The 19,839-nt window shown below is 45.9% G+C and overlaps 2 protein-coding genes across 9 annotated transcripts in view; one reads left to right on the top strand and one right to left on the bottom strand.

The window, feature by feature from the left end:
- Nucleotides 1–2,937, top strand: part of DNAH3 (dynein axonemal heavy chain 3) — an 84,243-nt gene extending 81,306 nt beyond the window's left edge. For all 7 annotated transcript variants that reach the window (XM_083584831.1, XM_083584836.1, XM_083584830.1 and 4 more), the window contains exons 61-62: nt 1,181–1,318; nt 2,456–2,937. In XM_083584831.1, coding sequence (XP_083440957.1) covers nt 1,181–1,318; nt 2,456–2,809 — 492 coding nt within the window. In that variant the 3' untranslated portion in view covers nt 2,810–2,937. The remainder of the gene's footprint in view (nt 1–1,180; nt 1,319–2,455) is intronic.
- LYRM1 (LYR motif containing 1) lies at nt 1,178–19,838 on the bottom strand. Of its 2 annotated transcripts, XM_083585429.1 has the most exons (4): nt 19,728–19,838; nt 12,392–12,550; nt 9,062–9,154; nt 1,178–7,779 (listed from the first exon to the last, which is right to left on the bottom strand). In XM_083585429.1, exons 2-4 carry the CDS (start codon nt 12,548–12,550, stop codon nt 7,663–7,665), a joined length of 369 nt encoding a protein of 122 aa, XP_083441555.1. In that variant the 5' UTR covers nt 19,728–19,838; the 3' UTR covers nt 1,178–7,662. The 2 variants fall into 2 exon arrangements, with proteins under 2 accessions (XP_083441555.1, XP_083441554.1); XM_083585428.1 differs by lacking the exons at nt 9,062–9,154; nt 19,728–19,838 and adding an exon at nt 14,613–14,632 and having other exon boundaries at nt 3,601–7,779.
- Between the last annotated feature and the right edge of the window lies 1 nt (nt 19,839).

Raw genomic sequence — 19,839 nt, 5'->3', positions numbered from 1 at the left:
TGCCTTTTTATGTAAGTGATTTTACATTGTTTATTTTGTTCTGAGCTTTTAAATTTTGGAATTTGGCATTTTTGTCTTGATACTGGTCATTGACTGTCATAAAACGACTTGATTTGACTTGAGAAACTGAGAGAGATCAAAATGGGCAGAGTCATAACAATCCTATGCAGGGCCTCCTCAGTAGTTGCTCCCAGACTTTGGGACTCCCTCCTCTAGGGATTCCCAAAGTTAGATTGGCTCCCTTCTTGTTGTCCTTCCACAGGCAGGTGAACAGCTTTTTGTTCCAACAAGCTTTTGGTAACTGACTGCTTTTAATGAGAGGGTCGGTGCCATGCTGTTTTTACTGTAATCATTTGTATGGGTTTAAAAGATTTTTGTGTGTGTTCATGTGTGTTTTACTTCTGTCAATGTTTGCTTGTATTTAATTATTGTTTTCTTTTTTTTAGTGGTTTGTTGACATTTATTGGGATGGCTCAAGTATATAGAACTGGTTTGGGGAACTCAATATTCCCTCAGGATGCAATTTTATTTGTTTTACTTCAAAAGTTTATATATGGCTTAACTCGGTAGTATCTAAGTAGTGTAAATGGAGACAGGAAGTAGAAAGCTAGCTAGGTGGTTAAGAAAGAGCCACAGATTAGAAGAACTGTTGCAGGAATAGAGGTTAAAAAAGCTCTCGCTGTTAAGAGATCTTGGGCTGCATCGAATGCTAGTCCTACTCCAGAGTAGACCTATTGAATGTGAAATTCAAGTTAAAATCCATTTACTTCAATGGGTCTGCTCTGGAGTAGGACTAGTTGGTGACAACCCTTAATTATTAGATAAGCTTCAAAGAGAGACAGCAGTTGCCAACAATAAATTAATTAATAAAAGCCCCAGAAATAGATGTGTACACCAAAAAAGTGTGTTAAATTAAATATTTTAAATTATATTTATATATGCTTAAGGATCATGCTGGTGTTTTCAGCTAAGTGGGGTGTCAGTTTCTTATCCTAATATTTATAAATTTGGACTTAAACCTTTACAGATTTGCATTTGTTTAATGGTGGAGACTGACGGTTTGAGATTCCATTACCCCAAGCTCTTGGCCTTCAAGACTTTACAGCTGACCGTATGCAGTTGTTGTTTCTTTTAATCCCACATAATAACTATTTGCTTTGCCGATTCATGTTAAACCCAGGAGTGGATCAATCACGGACCTCCAATTGTGTTTTGGATTTCCGGTTTCTACTTTACTCAGTCCTTCTTGACAGGAGTTTCACAGAACTATGCCAGGAAATACACCATCCCAATAGATCACATTGGATTTGAATTTGAGGTAAGTAAAGCAATTTCATTCCATGTTTAAGAGTTCCTGTATACTATGCAAAATGAAACTTGGTAACCTAGGATTGTATCCAACGAAATCCTACTGAGAGTAAACCCATTGGAATTAATGGACCTACGTTAGTCATGCCCATTAATTTCAGAAGGTGTACACTGAGAAAATTTGTCTTCCTTCCATCGCCCTCAGCCAATCCATCTGTAGAGATCAGAGTTAGGCTACTGAAGATTGGGACGTTTGCATGAACTGGAATCTAGGGAACAATAAAGCATATCTGCTAGTAGTATAGTTAGGTAATCTTAGAGTTCATGGACTTGCTCCCACCCATCTCTCCTTAAATACCAGTGCATATTATATCATTTACTTCAAAAAGGCCATCCTACTGCATGGGGGGGGGCTGCTCATTCTGTTACATGGAGCCCTGGGCACACACACTTGCTCTGATGGTACCACTGATCTCCATTGTAAAACACTGAGGCTGGTAAAAAAAGTCTTCCTTCCTTCCTTCCACAAAACATGGATTTATGAAGCTGCATCCTCCAGAGTCCATTCAGATCATTCAAAGGCCAGAAACAACAGAGGCCGTTTTCCTACTTAATTGATCCCTTAGTGTTAGAAGATAATAGTAAAATATTAAATAATTGATGGCATGTTGTTAGAGAAAGGGGGGGGGGGAGGAGCTCAGGGATTTATCTTTACCCTGTCTCAGAAAATGTCTTTGGGGAGCTGTGCAGAGAGTACAGATTCAAAAGTAATAAGTCTGGAGAGCATTATGAACTGAAGTGTAACGAGCATTTAGAAATATGAGGACCAGTGTTGGGATCTAGCTTTTGCAAGCATTTGTAGATATTTCTCTTCCATTCTTTATGTTTAAGAAGCCCGTAGTGAGCTAGTCGGATGGGGAAGAAAGCATGATGGGCAGTCCTTGTAGATACTTGGGGAGTTTCTGGGTAGATTGAGTCACAGAGGATTGGGTGTGATGTTTCAGCACGTCCTGCTTCAGTGCTTCAGATCCGCAGGAGACATTCCTTGCCACAGCTAGCAACTAGCACTGGATAGAACCTTCCTTCTGCAAGACCTAGGCCATGTTCTAATACACCATCTCTTCCTTCCTTCCCCCACCCAATTTAGGTGATGACACAGGAGCACAGTATGACTCAGTTGCCTGAAGATGGAGCCTACGTGAAAGGGCTTTATCTGGAAGGGGCCCGCTGGGACAGGGAGACCATGCGGATTGGAGAGTCTTTTCCCAAAATCCTCTACGACTCCCTGCCCATCATTTGGCTGAAACCTGGCGAGAGCTCCAAATTTTTGCACGAAGGGATTTACCTGTGCCCCGTCTACAAAACCAGTGCCAGGAGAGGCACCTTGTCCACCACTGGCCACTCCACCAATTACGTGCTCTCCATTGAGCTCCCTTCCGATTTGCCCCAGAAGCACTGGATCAATAGGGGCGTCGCTGCGCTTTGCCAGCTAGACGACTAAATGGTTGGTGTCATATGCCTGTGCTTTCTGATAAAAAAGCACGGCTGCAACTATTGCCCCTTTGAAAAGAAAGAAGTCTCGGGCTACAACCATTGCCCCATTGAAAATAAAGAAAACTTAAGGTTTGAGCAACTTGTTTTATTGCACATTCATCCTGATTTGTTTCCAGGGAGGTTAGACAGCAGCTGCATCTACACCATACATTTATGTTTGCATGCATGTATTTCATAAAGTTTATATGCTGCTTGATTCTAAAAACAACACCAACCCTCAAAGGGGTTTAAAAAAAGAATACAACAATAAAATTATTAGTAAAAACAATTTAAAACATTCAGAAAATTGAAACCAGCAGTGAACTAAGAACACGTCAGTATTTCAGATAGAGAAGTAGGCTTGTCTAAACAGGAATGCTTTAAATAGGTACCAAAAAGAGTGCACTGAAGCTGCCAGCAGGATATCAATGGCAGGGCGTTCCAAAGTGTAGGGGCCACATTAAAAGATCAGTTTCCTACAGATGCAGAATATCTGTGCCAGTTCCACAGATCAAAGCAGTCCGAGAGGGCCTGTATGGGGTAAGACAATCTCACAGACAAATAAATGTAGTTTCTTAAGGATCCTGGGAATTGTAGTGCTGTGAGAGGTAAACTGCAGTTCTCTAGGTCCTTTGGAGGAAGCCATGTGCTTTAAATGTATGCTGTGCATGTGAGCGATGTTGCTTCAAGCCAGCATTATCCCACACTTTCCAGTGCACTTTCTCATCTCTTATTGTAAAAAGAGCATTCTTTTTTGGGGGGGGGGAGTGGGTTTGTTGTGCAAGGCCTCCCAATCACCTTCGACTGCACAACCAGGATTTGCTGGGATGTGGTTGAATCTCACCTGAGACTAGTGATGGTCTGGAGGTCCTCTTTGCTTTGCTCTCAGTTTGCTTTCTCTCTTGGGTCAAGCCATTTTGTATTGAGGATTGAGAAGTGGGCCCTTCCTTTCCCCTGTTCTAACAGCAAACCGTTTGCTCTCAGGGTGACTCAGGCGTGTGTTCCCAGAAAGAGGAAGCAAAAGGCACCACTGCCAGATCTCTCACTGAACTCTTTGCCTTGCCATTTCATTCAACTTCGCTTCTGGCTTTCCCCAATTCCTACCATGGCTTTCATTTTCAGGTCAGGGTCATGGGTTTGAGCCCCTGCATTGCAGGATGTTGAACTAGATGACCCTTTATTCCCTTCTAGCTCTTTGATCCTGTGACTTCATAATCCATCCATTCCTATGTAACATCTTCCTTGCCCTCTGCCTTCCCCTCTCTGCCCCAGATGTTAATCTTGTGGTTTTAGGCGCCATCTGCACCATACATTTAAAGCAGTATCATACCTATTTACACACTCATGACTTCCCCCTCTAAAATCCTGGGCACTGGAGTTATTAAGGGTGCTAAGAGTGGTTAGTTCCTCTTCCTAGGGAACTCTGGGGCTTGCAGCTCTGAGAGGGGAACACAGATTTTGGGCATCACAAAGTTTATTTAAGTCTGCCACCTTTGATTTTTATTTATTTATTGCTCCCCTCCCCCTTTATGTTGCTGTTTGATTAGGTAGTGTGTGTGTGTGTGTGTGTGTGTGTGTGTGTGTGTGTGCGTGCGCACACACACACACACACACACACACACACACACTTCATTTATTTAATATGGGACCGACACCCACAGCAGCATAGAAAGCAGTAGGATAGATAACAACTTCAAAGGGGAAAAGCTATTATTGTAGTCAGTTGGACAGGAAGAAATGACTGGATTGGACGTAGAAGAAAGAAGAGGATGAGTCAAATATGACACATAGGCTGCATGTCTGAATAATTGTATCTTGAGCAGCAAGGAAGACATGCAGAAGGATGGAAAGACACATGGCAGAGCATCTGCTTCCAGGGAAATTGTCTTGTGCCAAGGTTGAAAAACTTGGAACGTGGCCTGCTTGGTTTGCCAGTTCTATAGGAAGGCTGCCTTTGACCAGGTTAGAGTATATCTCTGCCTAATGAAGTAACCTACTCTGAAAGGCAGCAGCTCCCCAAACAGGGGCTCTCTCTTATCACCTTCTGCTGGAGATTGACCCTGGGAACCTTCTGCATGCAAAGCTATGGTGAGCGATGATGTTCCCCAAATATCAGAGGACATATGGACTTGCCTGAAAACAAAGGCTGACGGATTTGACGGATAAGGCAATCAATGGCTGCTAGCCATGATGGCTTTGTTCTGCTCCACACTGCCAGAGGCAGTCTGCCACTCAGTGCCAGCTGCTGGGAACCACAAGTGGGGAGGGTGCTGTTGTGCCAATAGCCTATTGTGCACAGATAAACTATGGAAGACACTGCATTGTCAACCATTCGGTTTCATTGGCTGATTCCTTGTCTCTAGTATTATGAGGGGGAAGAAAGGTTTGTCCGTGTCCATTTTCTCCTCATGATGCATATTTGTATCCACTTCTATTATGTCCTTGCTTTTTTGCTGAGCTAAAAAGCCCCTAGTGCTGTAACCTTTACTCATGGGGGAAAACATCAACAAGGGAGACAGTCCACTTGAAGTGTGGGGGGTACGAAGCACAAAATAGACAGTGTGGGGAAATCAGCCTTGCCCCTCCGAGGAGTGGGGGGGGGGGGGGGGAAGCCTGCAGCAGCAGCTCCTCTTTTTAGGTATGCACTTTCTGCTGGGCTGTACCTTCCAGCCTTCTCCTGTGGAAGCTTTAATTAACTCTGTGAAACTGTTTTCTGCTTATGCAGAGTCTTTTCTCAAAGAAGTGCAAAATGCTTTGAAAGGGGATCGTAGGTGTAATAACTTCGGGTTTTCAAAGGGCAGCAATTTCAAGACGCCCTGATCAAATTTCAAAAGCTGAAAAGGTGTATATTGTTGGGGCTCGGTTTTGTTGTTGCTCCGTTTTAAAACCAAGTTGCATTTTCCCAGGAGTCAGCTGGTTTGGATGCTGTTTAATTCATGAATGTTGAAGAGAGACCCTTTTCTGATTGCCTGGGGCCATCTAGTGAGCTGCTTGCAGAACTGGGTGTTCTACCCCTGAGCTTTTGCCATAACCAGATAGTGATATTGACTCAGCTAATTAGGCCATGCAATACCTCATTGCACCAGCTCACTTGCCTTATTTATATACTTTGGATATTCAAGCTTTTAGTTCCTTTAAGCCCAGAATTCAAAAGATGGATATTCAAAGGGGGAAAAACCCTCTGCACAGCTGTCTGTGGTTAATGGACAACATACATCTCAAGCAGTGAATAGGCTAGACACATTTTAGAGGACGTGTGCAATGACTGAAGCTACACATTCTGGGGAAGAGTAACTCAGGCCTCTTACAATGACGTTTCCACAAATACAACACAAGAAACAATTCAGCCTTAACAGAGATAAAAGAAGAGGACTTTGCATTTCTACCTTGTAGAATTCTCTGATGGGATAAAAGTTGTGCTTTCAAGTCATTTGCAAGAAAAAGGTTTCTTACTTGAGTCATACCCTGTTGACACAAGTTGCTACCAAGAACACAAAACACTTGAAGAAGTGTTCATAAGCTGCTGTTCACCGCATCACCCCATTCAAATCAAACAGCTCAGGCTGACCTGCGTTATTCTTATGGCAGCCAGCGACACCACTATCCTGCTAACCTTAGGTGGATCATTCCATGCTTTGTCTGGAGTTCTGTTTATGTTAACAATTGGCCTGTACCATCTCCCGACATGGAACAGTATGTTCTTAATAGCAGGGCAGATTTTGACCCACACGCAAATCTAGATTAGACCTTCAGCTATAAAACAGGGGAATCTGTGGTCTTCCAGATGTTGTTAGATTACAACTCCCATAATCCCTGACCATCAGCTATGCTGGCTGGACCTGATGGGAGTTGGAGTCCAACAACATTTGGAGGGCCACAGGATCTGTATCCCTGCTTTAAAATTATTATCCATTGAAAGGGAGGCATAAACCAGGGATGGGGAACATGTGGTCCTCAAGATGTTGTTGGACTCCCAACTCCCATCAGCTCCAGCCAGCAAGGTCAATGATCAGGAGTGATGGGAGTTGTGGTCCCCTCAAATGTAGGGTCAAAGGTTTCCCACCCTGGTCTAAATTGGAGGGCTATTTCAGGCATCTTGCCAGAGGGTTATTTTCTGTCTTTGCTGATGTTTTTCCAACCCTGTCCCTTTTCAAACATAGGGCACAGTAGCCGACCGAGTGCTTCATCAATGGCACAAGAGCCTTAAAATGAGTTGGGTGGGTAACATGCTGAATGAGTGCTTGTGGGCTGACATCTACTTCCCAATAAGCGCACATGAAACATGCCAGGATCTCGCACTGGCTAAGCCTCCATGCGATGGATTTTATGCACAAGTCATGGCTCTGCATGAGGATGTAGAGAGAGACTAGGGCTCCCAGTGGGTAGGAATGGAAGGCACAATCTCACTCCTCAGCCATGTGCAAAAAGGCCGGGGAAAATATTGGCCAAACTAGACCATTCTGTTGTCTACTAGAGGTGTTTTCTACTTGCCACACCATGCTGGTGTAGTCTTTGAAAAACAATGTTTTAGGTTTCAGAAGATTATTGACCCTTTCTGCATGGTGCTATATCCTTCTACAATGCAAGACGCATCACACTTTGCCTTTCCTATCATAAATCATCTGACTTTTATTGGTGAGTCATCTGCTGACTCTTAATAAATACAAGACCGTTTGATTGTATTCTTACTCATCGCCTTCTCAGGATCAAGTGGGCCCCTGGCCTTGAGGGCAATGTCAGCAAGTGCAAACCACACCAGTTTCATTTATGCATGAAAGGAATCTGCCAAGCAGTCCAGGATGACACAGGCAACAGTCTTGATTATGAAATTTCATCGTGGGATTTCAAGTAGATAGGCTTGGAAAGCTTTCTCAGCTTCTCTTGATGTCGAAAAGTACGGCCTTGCTGCTGGGCGAGACCCATGGGAGGCAGATGAGTCTATGAGAAGCAAGGAGAAAATAATTTTAAAAAAACCCAAACGTTTGGAAACTGCAAAAAATCAGAAAACAGACACACATGCAACCAGTCCCACCCCCCTGCCATAGCCCAATGAAGGGGGTGTTGCATGTGGGCCTGGAAGTAGAGTCACATCCCAGTTTCTGTCTCCATAAAGGCATTCCATGGTCCATCTTTTCACACCTTAGGTTGAACCATAGCTAATGTTTACCATGGACATGCATTTCTGGACCATTTGTCTCCTCCTTCCTAGTGTGTGGAGGAAACAGTTTGGTTTCTAAACCAGAGATCATGAGTGGCTTTGCTCTAAGAAATCATGATCAGTAAGTAAGCTAACTTTGGCTTCGGGAGCAAACAAACCAGTATATCTCCTTCAGATTGAATGCTAAGCCAGGGTTCCTTTCCCACTCCTTGCTCCAGAAAGGGTGAGAAGGAACCAACTGACCAAGATTAGTATTTTCACCATTTACTGTTACACTGAAATAAGACCAGAGGTTCAATTCAGATAGTGTGCTGAACCATGGTTTCCACTGACCACCGTTCAGAACCCAAACCATGAAGTGAGCTTTCAAAGGTACAGGCAAACCATAATTTAGAGCTGTGGGTCTACTTTGTTTTCTGTTCACTCCGTGCTCATGTCTCTGAGCCAATGGCCTCTGGAAGCACAGCAATGGGCGTAACCATGGTTTTTCAATTCAAACATTCTGCCAAATGAGGGTTTGCAATCCAATTGCTGGCTGTGGTCTCTGATTTCCCAGCCGATCTCAAAAACCGGCTTTATCAAAAATCGGTGGTTTATCAATTCAGCCTAGGTTCTGAGATCTGGGGAGTAAAATCATAGTAAACACTGTATGGGCAGGGGAAAAACAAATGGATTACTGCCATATTGGACCCCCACTTGCAAAAAGAATTGAATGCTGACAGAAGGAACTGTCTTTGTGACTGTCTGTGGGCTGATAATTAATATCATTTGAAGTCTAAAAATTTGAGAATCGGTGCTACATGGTAATTAAATATCAAGCCAACATCCTGATTCTCCAAGCAACTTGTGTTACTAAAAGACATCATTTTAATGACTCTTGCAGATGTGGGAGACATCTTTGAAGATATACTCCTGATTCAGCCTGACTCATGTGCTTAGCAGTAATTGTAGGATTGTTCCTGGAGAAGCAAATGGGGTGATTCAATAGCTTCTGTCTAGAACATGTGGAGTTCTATGGAGTAATGCGGCCAAGATATTCACATCAGGTGGATTTCTACTTACAGGCCTTGGATATGGGATGTGGTAGTGAAGTCCTATCTCTATTCTCGCTGTGCATTCGTCTATACATTGTTTAATCAGCTTCGGATCTGTTAACTTCTCAAACAACATAAGACAAAACAGAAATCAAAACAGAAAGCTGTGAATCCATGTAGAAATTAGCCATCTCAAAAATCACCTTGCAGGGTCCCCCACCCCACTAGCCCAAGCGAGGACATTCTATTGATTCTATTTATTAAAAAATAGAATCTGAGGTTGAGGTTGGTGGGGCAATGCCCCATTCACCTTAACAGACCAGCCTCCACTGGGCCAAGTATCAAGGCAGAGGCGGTTTTAGACTAGCAGGACCGCTGCGGAAGCACTGGGCGTCAGCCTGCAGGGGGTGCCGAAACAATGCTGCAGAACAGATCACGAGACGTCGGGGTCCCAAATTTTAGCATTGTTCAAAGTCTGCTGCTGATCAAGGCCACACAGCACACTCAGAAGGAAATTTGTGTGCCTAAGTGCCATTTAAATCAATGGGATCAAAGAGCGTTGTTAAATGTGAGGTACCCATATCTCTTCTCTGGATTGGGTTCTGAGCAGCCCTTTGATTGATTCCAAATTTAACTCAGAGCAGCTCTTTGTTCTCCCACGGAGTGTCTAATTTGAGCTCTTTTTGCGCCTACCCGTTTGGACTGCGCTGTCTTTTAATTAAATTGTAGGTCTACTTTTGATAAAAATATATATCGCTCACAGTTCAGGAAAGCAAAGCCATGGGGTTTTTTTGTCTCCCAAACATTTCAAAGGAGGAATTCTTAAAACAGAACTCGCATGTTTTAAGAATCCATCAGGGCATCCTTACATTTGAGCCTTCGCCTGGTAGTCATAGGCGAACAGGAATTCCATGCAGGTGAGTGAGCAGGCTGGCAAAGGAAAGACAGGTCACTACAGCCCACCTCTTGCCGTGCTACACACCGAGCAGGTGTGGGGAAACTTTGGCCTTCCAGACATTGCTGAACCAACCGTGCTTGCTGGGGCTGATCAGAGTTGCAGCAGCATCTGGAGAAAGGAAAATCTCTTCCTCCACAGATGGAAATCCAAGAGGCTGGTTGGAGCAGGGATGGAACTCCCTGCTTAGCCAGCCAGCCTGCCTGGCAGAAGGCATTTTTTGTAACTAGCCTGCTAAGAGGCTCCCTGCCTGGACTAGCCTCTCCCACCTCTACAGCCAACATGAAAACACAGGCTGCTGAACTCTAAGGGGGCTAAAAACCACAGGCTTTTGTGGGCTTATCTTGGTGCAGCAATAAAACTGCTAGCAGGTTTGCAAAGAAAAGCAGGGTCTGGTCTGCTTTCACATTGGATAATAATAATAAATAATAATAATAATAATAATAATAATAATTATTTATTTATTTATTTATTTATTTATTTATACCCCGCCCATCTGGCTGGGCCTCCCCAGCCACTCTGGGCGGCTTCCATAGAAACCAAAAATGCACTAAAATATCACACGTTAAAAACTTCCCTGAACAGGGCTGCCTTAAGATGTCTTCTGAATGTCAGGTAGTTGTTTATCGCTTTGACATCTGCTGGAAGGGCGTTCCACAGGGCGGGCGCCACTACCGAGAAGGCCCTCTGCCTGGTTCCCTGTAGCTTTGCTTCTCGCAATGAAGGAACCACCAGAAGGCCCTCGGCACTGGACCTCAGCGTCCTGGCAGAACGATGGGGGTGGAGACGCTCCTTCAGGTATACTGGGCTGAGGCCGTTTAGGGCTTTAAAGGTCAGCACCAACACTCTGAATTGTGCTCGGAAACGTACTGGGAGCCAATGTAGGTCTTTCAAGACCGGTGTTATATGGTCTCAGCGGCCGCCCCCAGTCACCAGTCTAGCTGCCGCATTCTGGATTAGTTGTAGTTTCCGAGTCACCTTCAAAGGTAGCCCCACGTAGAGCGCATTGCAGTAGTCCAAGCGGGAGATAACCAGAGCATGCACCACTCTGGCGAGACAGTCCGCAGGCAGATAGGGTCTCAGCCTACGTACCAGATGGAGCTGGTAAACAGCTGCCCTGGACACAGATTTGACCTGTGCCTCCATGGACAGCTGTGAGTCCAAAATGACTCCCAGGCTGCGCACCTGGTCCTTTAGGGGCACAGTTACCCCATTCAGGACCAGGGAATCCTCCACACCTGCCCGCCTCCTGTCCCCCCAAAACAGTACTTCTGTCTTGTCAGGATGGGATTTCAAATTGACAGGGTTTCAAATTGGATGGAGGACAGCGTTGAGATTTCCTGCATTGCGGGGGGTTGGACTAGATGTCCCTTGGGGTCCCTTACAACTCTACGATTCGACACAGTTGCATCAGATTACAGCCCATTACGGTTGTATTTTACCACACTGATCTACAGCTGATCTTTCAGGACCTACAACTGGGTTGTTCCCTATGCTAAGGCCATTTAACCAGGAACTGCTCTGTGTGAAGGATCCTGACCGCTTTTCAAATGCTGGTATTGTTGTGGGTGGGTATGTGGTTTTTGTTGTTGTTTAAAAAACAACAACAGGTCAGAGGTTTTTTTGTACGCCACCTCAGTAGGATTTACATCTGGATGGAAGGAAGAGAGGGATGTCTGAGCCGGTGCAGAAACTAGCTTATTCTACAAAGGCGAGATTCACATTTGTTACTCTGCCATAGCTGTCAATGTTTCCCTTTTTTAAGGGAAATTCCCTGATTCCGAATAGGATTCCTCGCAAGAAAAGGGAAAAGTTGACAGCTATGTACTCTGCCCCCTTCGGCATATGGCCCCACCCACCAGCAGCATGTGGCCCCTGGGAGGCTGCCAAGAAGGAAATGTGGCCCTTGGGCTGAAAAAGTCACCCTACCCCTGACCTATGATTTGTTCATTGGCAGACGTACATTTGGGGCCCCCTGAAGCTTGAACGGTCATGGGAGCCCCTTCACAACCGATAACAAGGTCTGGGTAACCACTGCTATCCTAACAGATCACAGATCACCACACCTTTACAACATCTGTGCTGCTGGCTTTGGGATTGCTTTGGGATTGCAACTCAAATTGGGTCTAATAGACCCAAATTTTTTACTACAGTTGCTTCTGCATCCCCTCCAAGATTAGGGGCCCTGAAGCTTGAGCTTCATTAGTTTCATAATAGATCCTGGATTTGTTTCTTCCATGGGGAAACCCGATGATGATCACAGTCTGGTCTAAAAAGAAGCAACCGTCTGCATACAAAGAGCATTTGCCCTGTCAGCTGGGACAGAGCGGGAAAAAGCCAGTCCTCCTGCCACCTTCGATGCCAACTCAAAACCCATAAATATTCAGCAAGGCAAACACTCACATTTTTATTCTTTAGGAATAACGTTTTTGCTTCATTTATAATGTACTGTTTTTCTTTGATGGTCTCTTCCATCTGGCCGGATGCCGATTGCCATTTTCTGGCGATGCGAAATATCTTGCGATAAAGGCCAAGAACTTCTTGACGGGTGACGGGCGTCATCTAGAGAAACAGGGAACAGACCCACCAACATTTATGGTCGTGGGGGTGGGAGGAGGCCTCCAAACAGATGGGACATTTTCACATACTCCTTAATTAGTTTTCAAATATTTTAATGGCTCTTAGCTGAACACAAAGACCCAGAAAAGACAGAAAACTACTATCATCTGCCAATGACAGAGAACATTTACTTTCCGTGTACCAACTTGGGGGAAGGAGGTGGGAATCCCAGGCCCTCCAAGTGTCCCTATTTTCCAGGGACAGTCCCGGATTTACATACGCCATCCCAGTTTCTGATTTGACACTGAAATGTCCTGTTTTTCCTTAGGATGTCCCTATTTTCAGTAGAGAAATGTTGGGAAGCTATGGAATTATCAGATCCCTGAGCCATCTGAAGGCAGCCCTGTATAGGGAAGTTTTCAATGCTGAATGTTTTATTATGTTTTTATATATGTTGGAAGCTGCCCAGAGTGGCTGGGGCAACCCATTCAGATGGGTGGGGTGTAAATAGTAAAATTAGGACGCCCATATTTTTGTCGGAGAAATGTTTGGGGGTATGTCAAAGGGCATGCTGGATCCAAGCCAGGGATCCATTTAAAACACGAACACATTTGACTCAAGAACGATGAATGCAGATCCAACCTACGTCTCAGAACAGAAGCTTGTCTGTTGTTCGGGGCTTCTGGTCTTTTAATGCTGGAGGTTTCTGTGAACTCAAGACTAAGTTTTCGTTGTCTGTGAATCCAGACAGCAATTCTCAACAAGATGGGCACAATACTCCCTTTCTTAACTGTTCTCAGCAAAGGCGACCTATTGTCATTTCTCAAGGAACAGATGGCAAATGTTTAACTAGGCTTTGGGAGGCTGAAAGAAAATGGTGGTCTTTCAGAACGGCTCAGAAACCCGCCAAGCCAGATTGCCTGTCTCACAACAGGGGATTAGGGGACTGGATTTGGCTGGTGCAGTTATTGGGCAAACCAGATTTAAACCTCTCCTCCAATGAAGGGACCACAGCATCACCGTGAATGCAACGTTTTCTGTTTTGGAGATGGACTGGGCACTTGGCCACTGTTCAGTACTCTGGAACAAGGATGGGGAACCTTTGGCTCTCCAAATATTGCTGTACTGCAACTCCCATCAGCCCCAGTAAGCATGGCCAATGGCCAGGGATGATGCAAGTTGTAGCAACATCTGGGGAACCTGTGACGCTCCACATGATGTTGAGTTACCACTCCCGTCCTCCCTGTCCATTGGCCAAAATCGTTGGGGCTGATGGCAGTTGGAGTCCAACAACATTTGAATCATATAAACATAGAATTGTAGAGTTGGAAGAGACCCCAAGCACCATCTAGTCCAACCTCCTGCAATGCAGGAATCTCAGCTAAAGCATCCATGACATATGCCCAGCCAACCTCCAAGGAAGGAGAGTCCACAACCTTCCAAGGGAGACCGTTCCACTGCTGAGCAGCTCTTACTTTCAGAAAGTTCTTCCTTATGTTTAGTCGGAATCTCCTTTCTTGTAACTTGAATCCACTGGTTTGAGTCCTACCCTCCAGAGCAGGAGGAAACAAGCTTGCTCCATCTTCCATGGGACAGCCCTTGAGATATCTGAAGATGGCTATCAGATCTCCTCTCTGTCTCCTCATTCCAGGCTCAACATAGCCAGCTCCTTCATTTGGAGAGCCACAGAGCCCCCAGCCCTGCTGCACAAAAATGCTCAGCAATTGGCTCAGGTGTGCAGACCTTTGGCCCTCAAGATCTTGCTGAACTATAACTCCCATGATCCCTGGCTTTGAGCCATGCTTGCTGGCTGATGGGATTTGGAGTTCAGGAACATCTGGAAGGCTGACAGTTCCCCACAACTGTACACTAAAGGCACAGCAGCTTCCTAATTTGAGCTGAGAAAGCTTCAGAAAGGAAACCCACTTCTAAGATCCTTCTGGGGGTAGGAGGTCTCCCGCTGTCTACCTCTCAATACCACTCATCCATCTGTGCACAGGAACATAGGAGGCTGGCTTATACTGAATCAGACCCATTGGCTCATCTATCTTAGCACTGTCCTCACCAAGTGCAGGTCAGATCGGGAGAACCTTTGGTTTTTTGTCCAGCCCCATATGGAGATGTTGGGGGTTGAACTTGGACCTTCTCGATACAAAGCAACTGTTCTACCTTCCTGCGGAGGAATCACATCAGCAGGGGACGTTCTGGCCTTTGTTCTCGGCGCCTGCTTAACGCCACTCTTGGGCGCCTTTCCAAGAACGGCCGGTGTCGGGAGTCCCCATTTCGCTGTCTTAAGAGCTAAATTATAACACTTAGCTGAAGTGATGGCCCACAATTGCTCTGCAGCTGGGAGCGGTGACAGATCATCATTCACGGCTCCGCACATTTAAGCTGCAGCAACAACTGAAAAGTCAGTGGGTCAAATTCAACCCTGGGGTAAAACATGAGCGAAGAAAGCCAACAGGCCTGCTGCTGTGGTGGACATTCAGCAGATTTCCTACGAGGAAGAATGAACAGCTGGCATGCTTCGCCCCCCGTGACATTGAAGAGAAGGGGAACGAAGGAGGATTCTTTGCCTGGCTGAGAAGATCACCTTCTTTCCAGTGCACAGTTATGCATTAAACTATCAAGTCATTTGGCATGAACAGGATTCATTTCCCCCCCCTGCGACAACAGCTCATCTGGTTTAACGATGCCAGGAGCAGGTGGGCATTTCAAACGCCCCCCTCTTTGTGCAAGATACTTGGGCAAGCTTCTGTTTCGACTAGTGCGCTGGGATTTGAGCAAAAGGGGAACGGGATTAGGGCTGGTGAAGCTGCTGAAGAGGTTGCAAGCCGGTTAGCAATGCACTGCTCTGATCTTTTGTGTGAAGTCGGGTATTTTAGGAAGCTGCCTTAAACTGAGTCTTGGTTCCACCTAGCTCAGCAGTGTTGGCGGAGACTGGCAGGGGCATTCCAGGGTTACAGAGAGGGTTCTCTCCCAGCCCTACTGGGTGATACTGAGAACTGAACCTGGGATCTTCGATATGCAGAGAAGATGCCCTACCACTGGGTTGCAGCCCTTCTTGTCATGTGGGGTTGATGCCTGGAGGACCACATTTGCCTCACAGGCCTGAGGCTCCCCATCTGTGGTTTATGGCTTACTATTAGATGCGAATGCAGCCAATATCTAAAGGTCCCTGATTCGTTCCTGTGCATTGGCAGCTGTGATTCTGAAACTCAATGTAGTGGTGAATGTATTAGGCTATGGCTGCAGAACCTGGGTTCAAGTCCTCACTTAGGGAGTCTTTTTTTTTTTTTTTTTTTTGCTGAACAGTAGAGAGAAGATGGTTTTCAATAAACAAAATAGCCAATCTTTTAGAAACAGTCTGGTTGGCCATAGTCAGAAGCTGGATACTGAACTAGACAGACCCATCGTTAAAAAATAAATATAAAAAACAGCAATTCTTAGCACTGGGCGGTTCAGAGGAGCAAGAGATGGACCTGCTCAGGAGCCGCCAATGATCTTGCAAGGACTTCTACCTGCCCTTCACTGCATTTCCTAGTTGCAGAAGCAAAACACTGACTCAAGCTCTTTTCTAGAGAAATCCTTTCATTGCTTCGAATACATCCAAGATCTGCTCTGTCAGGAAAAAATGTACACGAATGACCTGAAACCAAAGGCAATTTGGATAGTAACGTTACCAACCATGGGGTGGAATTGAGAGAGGGAAGGATCATAGGCACATTTCCTTGTTTTTTCAAACATTATTCTCTCTCCTATTTGGTGACATAAATTAAAAAGAAAGTTTAGAACTCCTCAGCCTCTTATACTTTGCACGTGTGGGATCGCCTTACCCACTCGGTATGCCCACTCGGCCGCTTCGATCTGCAGAATTGGCACTGCTAGAGGTGCCACATAATATTTGTTCCGCATTCATAAGAAATGAAACTTTTACTGTGGCAGCTCCTATACTTGGGAATTCCTTGTCTGTTAACATCAAGCAAATGCCTTTGCTGGACTCTTCTCAGTGCCTTCTTAAAACATCTTTGTTTAGGCAAGCTTATCCAGACACACAGAAATCGATTTTTTTTACTCTCTCTTTAGTCTGCAGCTACTTTTGAATGTTTTTAATACTCACTTTTAATTGTATTTACCGTATTTTTCGCCCTATAGGACGCACTTTTCCCCCTCCAAAAATGAAGGGGAAATGTGTGTGCATCCTATGGGGCGAATGCAGGCTTTCGCTGAAGCCTGGAGAGCAAGAGGGGTCGGTGCGCAACGACCCCTCTCGCTCTCCAGGCTTCGCGGACCTCTCCGCAAGCAGCGGGAGCGCTCCCGCTGCTTGCGGAGAGTTGCCTGCACGCCGAAGCCTGCGCGCGCTGAAATCAGCGCGCCCAGGCTTCGCAGACCTCTCCGCAAGCAGCGGGAGCCAGCGCTGGGCTCCCACGGCTTGCAGAGAGCTGCCTGTTTGGGGGCTGGGGTCGGGGGAAGCTCGGGCCTCCCCCGCCGCAGCCCCGTGCCTGGGGGGGGGGGAAAATAATTTTTCCCCTTTATTTCCCCCCCAAAAAACTAGGTGCGCCTTATGGGACGGTGCGTCCTATAGGGCGAAAAATACGGTAATCATAATTTTTGTATTTTGTTCTGTATGTAAACTGTTCTGAGGTTCTACTGCAATCAATTATCTAAATTTTGTTATATAAAATAAAAAGAATGTTCTGATGAAGACTAATGGGACAATATTTGCCTTATTCCATTTTTAAAAATGCAATCAGACAACTGTTTCCACCCCCTAGGAAATTCTCCCAAAACATCAATACATGTAGAATTTGGTCAACGCTGTAGCCCAGCAATTTAATTTCACCTTATAAGTCTCAGCAGAATGAATAAAGTCTTTTCCTGGAACTCTTCTTTTATTTATTTTTTCTTTAGCACGACAAATGACATTCTCAGCTATCTCTGCACTCATTATAAGAATGAGGCATCCAAAAATATACAACCCAAATCCGGAGCAAAATCATGGATTTGCACTTCTTATTCATTTTTGGCCTTTTGGCAAAGGTGACTAAGCACGCAGAAAATAATAGAAATTATCAAGTACTGGGCCAAGGCCAAAATAAAACAATGGATCTAAATATTAATGAAGCTAATTATTCCCCATGAATTACGCTTGCCCATGATATGACCAGTTCCTTCCTACCTCCCATTGCTTTGACTCAGATCAACTGAGCCCATTCAGAAGTTGCACCAGTAATGCTGATGGTTTCTGGGTTGAAGGTGGAAAGCCACATACACACAGCAAGTGCTGCTCTTGCTCCTCTCCTTATTTCAGTTTCGCTTATTGCTTTCAAGGGTAGGCTCACATATTAAATCAAAGTCTTCCCTTACGTTCCTGGGTTCCTTTTGCGGGCTTCAGCTTTGCTCAGTTGTCACTGATGTTTTAACTGCTGGCTTGAATATAATTTAATTTAACTTTCCCATCAGCTAACACCATCGGTGGGGCAACTGTGGCTCTACAGATGTTGGAATCCAACTCAAAAGAGTCCCAGCCAGCATGCCCAATGGTTGGGGGTGAAAGCTGTTGGCTCCCAAGCAACAGCTGGAGACCCCAAAGTTTCCCCATTCATGGCTAACGCCCTATCTACCTATGACTTATGGGTGGTGGTGTTGAACACATGAGATGGTGTCATGGGGCAACAGAAACTGTGGTCACCCCTAACCCGGCATCCAATCAAAATGGCTACTCCCAAAGCATTCTGGGAAGTGTAGTTTGCAAAGGGTGCTGAGCTCACAGATGTGCAAACCCCATCACCTTTAACAAACTACATTTCCCATGACTGGGGAAAAGCTGTAACTGTTATAAGTGGTGTAACTGCTTTACATATACAGTGGTACCTTGGGTTAAGTACTTAATTCGTTCTGGAGGTCCGTTCTTAACCTGAAACTGTTCTTAACCTGAAGCACCATTTTAGCTAATGGGGCCTCCTGCTCCCACCGCGCCGCTGGAGCCCGATTTCTATGATTATCCTGAAGCAAAGTTCTTAACCTGAAGCACTATTTCTGTTATGTATTGAAGTTCTCACCCTGGGCCAGCAGGGGAATACTGTAGATAGTTTTCACTCAGGTCCACGTCAGTTATTTTAGGCGGGAAACCCTGGGTTGTTGTTGCTGCAATGTTGACAGCCGGCTGCCTATAAAAGCAGGCCGGCTGAGCTGTTTGCTGTTCAGTTCTGTCCAGCTCACAAGTAAAGAGCTGCTTTGGAGAAATCGCTGTGTCGTCTGCTATGTTCGCCCACAACTTAACAATTTCTGGGTTAGCGGAGTCTGTAACCTGTAGCGTATGTAACCCGAGGTACCACTGTATAGTGTAGACTTGACCGGCATGTTACATGGAAAGCCTGAGTTTCAGGGTACAGTGGCAGGGTGGGGCGGAGCCCTTACCTTTTCTGATGGGAACTTGAACGGCATATAAATCATATTAAATAATAAATAAAAATTTGAATACAGAAATGCAATGCAAATCTGCATCTTTTTGGGAATGGTGGTGGGCAATGTGTTAGGGGTTCACCCTAGGAGACTATACTCCCAATGGGCTGACACGGTCTCAAGCAGCATCCTATCAACTCCCAATCACAACTAAGCTCCATCAGGCTCCGCCCCATGGTTTTCAAGGCCCCGCCTTTGAGCTCCTTCAAGCCCCACCCCCTGAAAGTGAGGTTGTCATGGCAGCTTCAGCAGGAGAGCAAGGGCACAGCGCTGGGAGGAGATGGCAGGGGGTGTGATTGACTGCCAAGGGACCCAACTGAGGCGTCAAGGTGTTATAAACGGGTGCATTTAGGGGGTCAGGTTCTTCCTCTCTTGGCTGACATTGGCGACGCCATTTTGTCGCCAGGCCAAGGTGCTTTGGCGCCCTCTAGAGGAGAGGGCAGGAACAACTCAAGCGCTCTAGGGAGCCCGCGGAGCCATCTGGGCTGTACCAATATACGAAGGGGGCGGGGGTGGCCAGTGCGGAAGGCCACACCCACAACCAACCCCTCCTCATTTCAAAACGCTTGCCTTGGCCTCCACCGTGACACGCCCGCCCCCCGTGAGCGCTCCCACCTTCCCTTACCTGAGACAGGCATCGCCCGCCCTTCCCCTCCCTTCCCCACCCTCCCGCCTAGCATAGTTTCACCCGACGCGGCTTTCCTCCCTTACTTACCTCAGAAGCAGGAGGAGGACGACGACGGGGGGGAGGGGCGGGGGAGTCCAGCGCCCCCTCTTGCCCTCACTGCGTGCGGCGTCAGGCACGTCGGCGCGGGCGCCGCCCTGCG

This window comes from Podarcis filfolensis, assembly GCF_964270895.1.
Source record: "Podarcis filfolensis genome assembly, chromosome: 14".
NCBI lineage: Eukaryota > Metazoa > Chordata > Lepidosauria > Squamata > Lacertidae > Podarcis > Podarcis filfolensis.
The sequence above is the reverse complement of the archived record's forward strand: the minus strand, read 5'-3'. Positions and strand labels throughout refer to the sequence as shown.

Coding starts and splice junctions, on each gene's coding strand:
- LYRM1 (XM_083585429.1), bottom strand. CDS start 12,550: ATGACGCCCGTCACCCGTCAAGAAGTTCTTGGCCTTTATCGCAAGATA. Junction 9,155..12,391: donor TATTCCTAAAGAATAAAAAT/GTGAGTGTTTGC, acceptor TTGTTTGAGAAG/TTAACAGATCCGAAGCTGAT. Junction 7,780..9,061: donor ACATCCCATATCCAAGGCCT/GTAAGTAGAAAT, acceptor TGCTTCTCATAG/ACTCATCTGCCTCCCATGGG.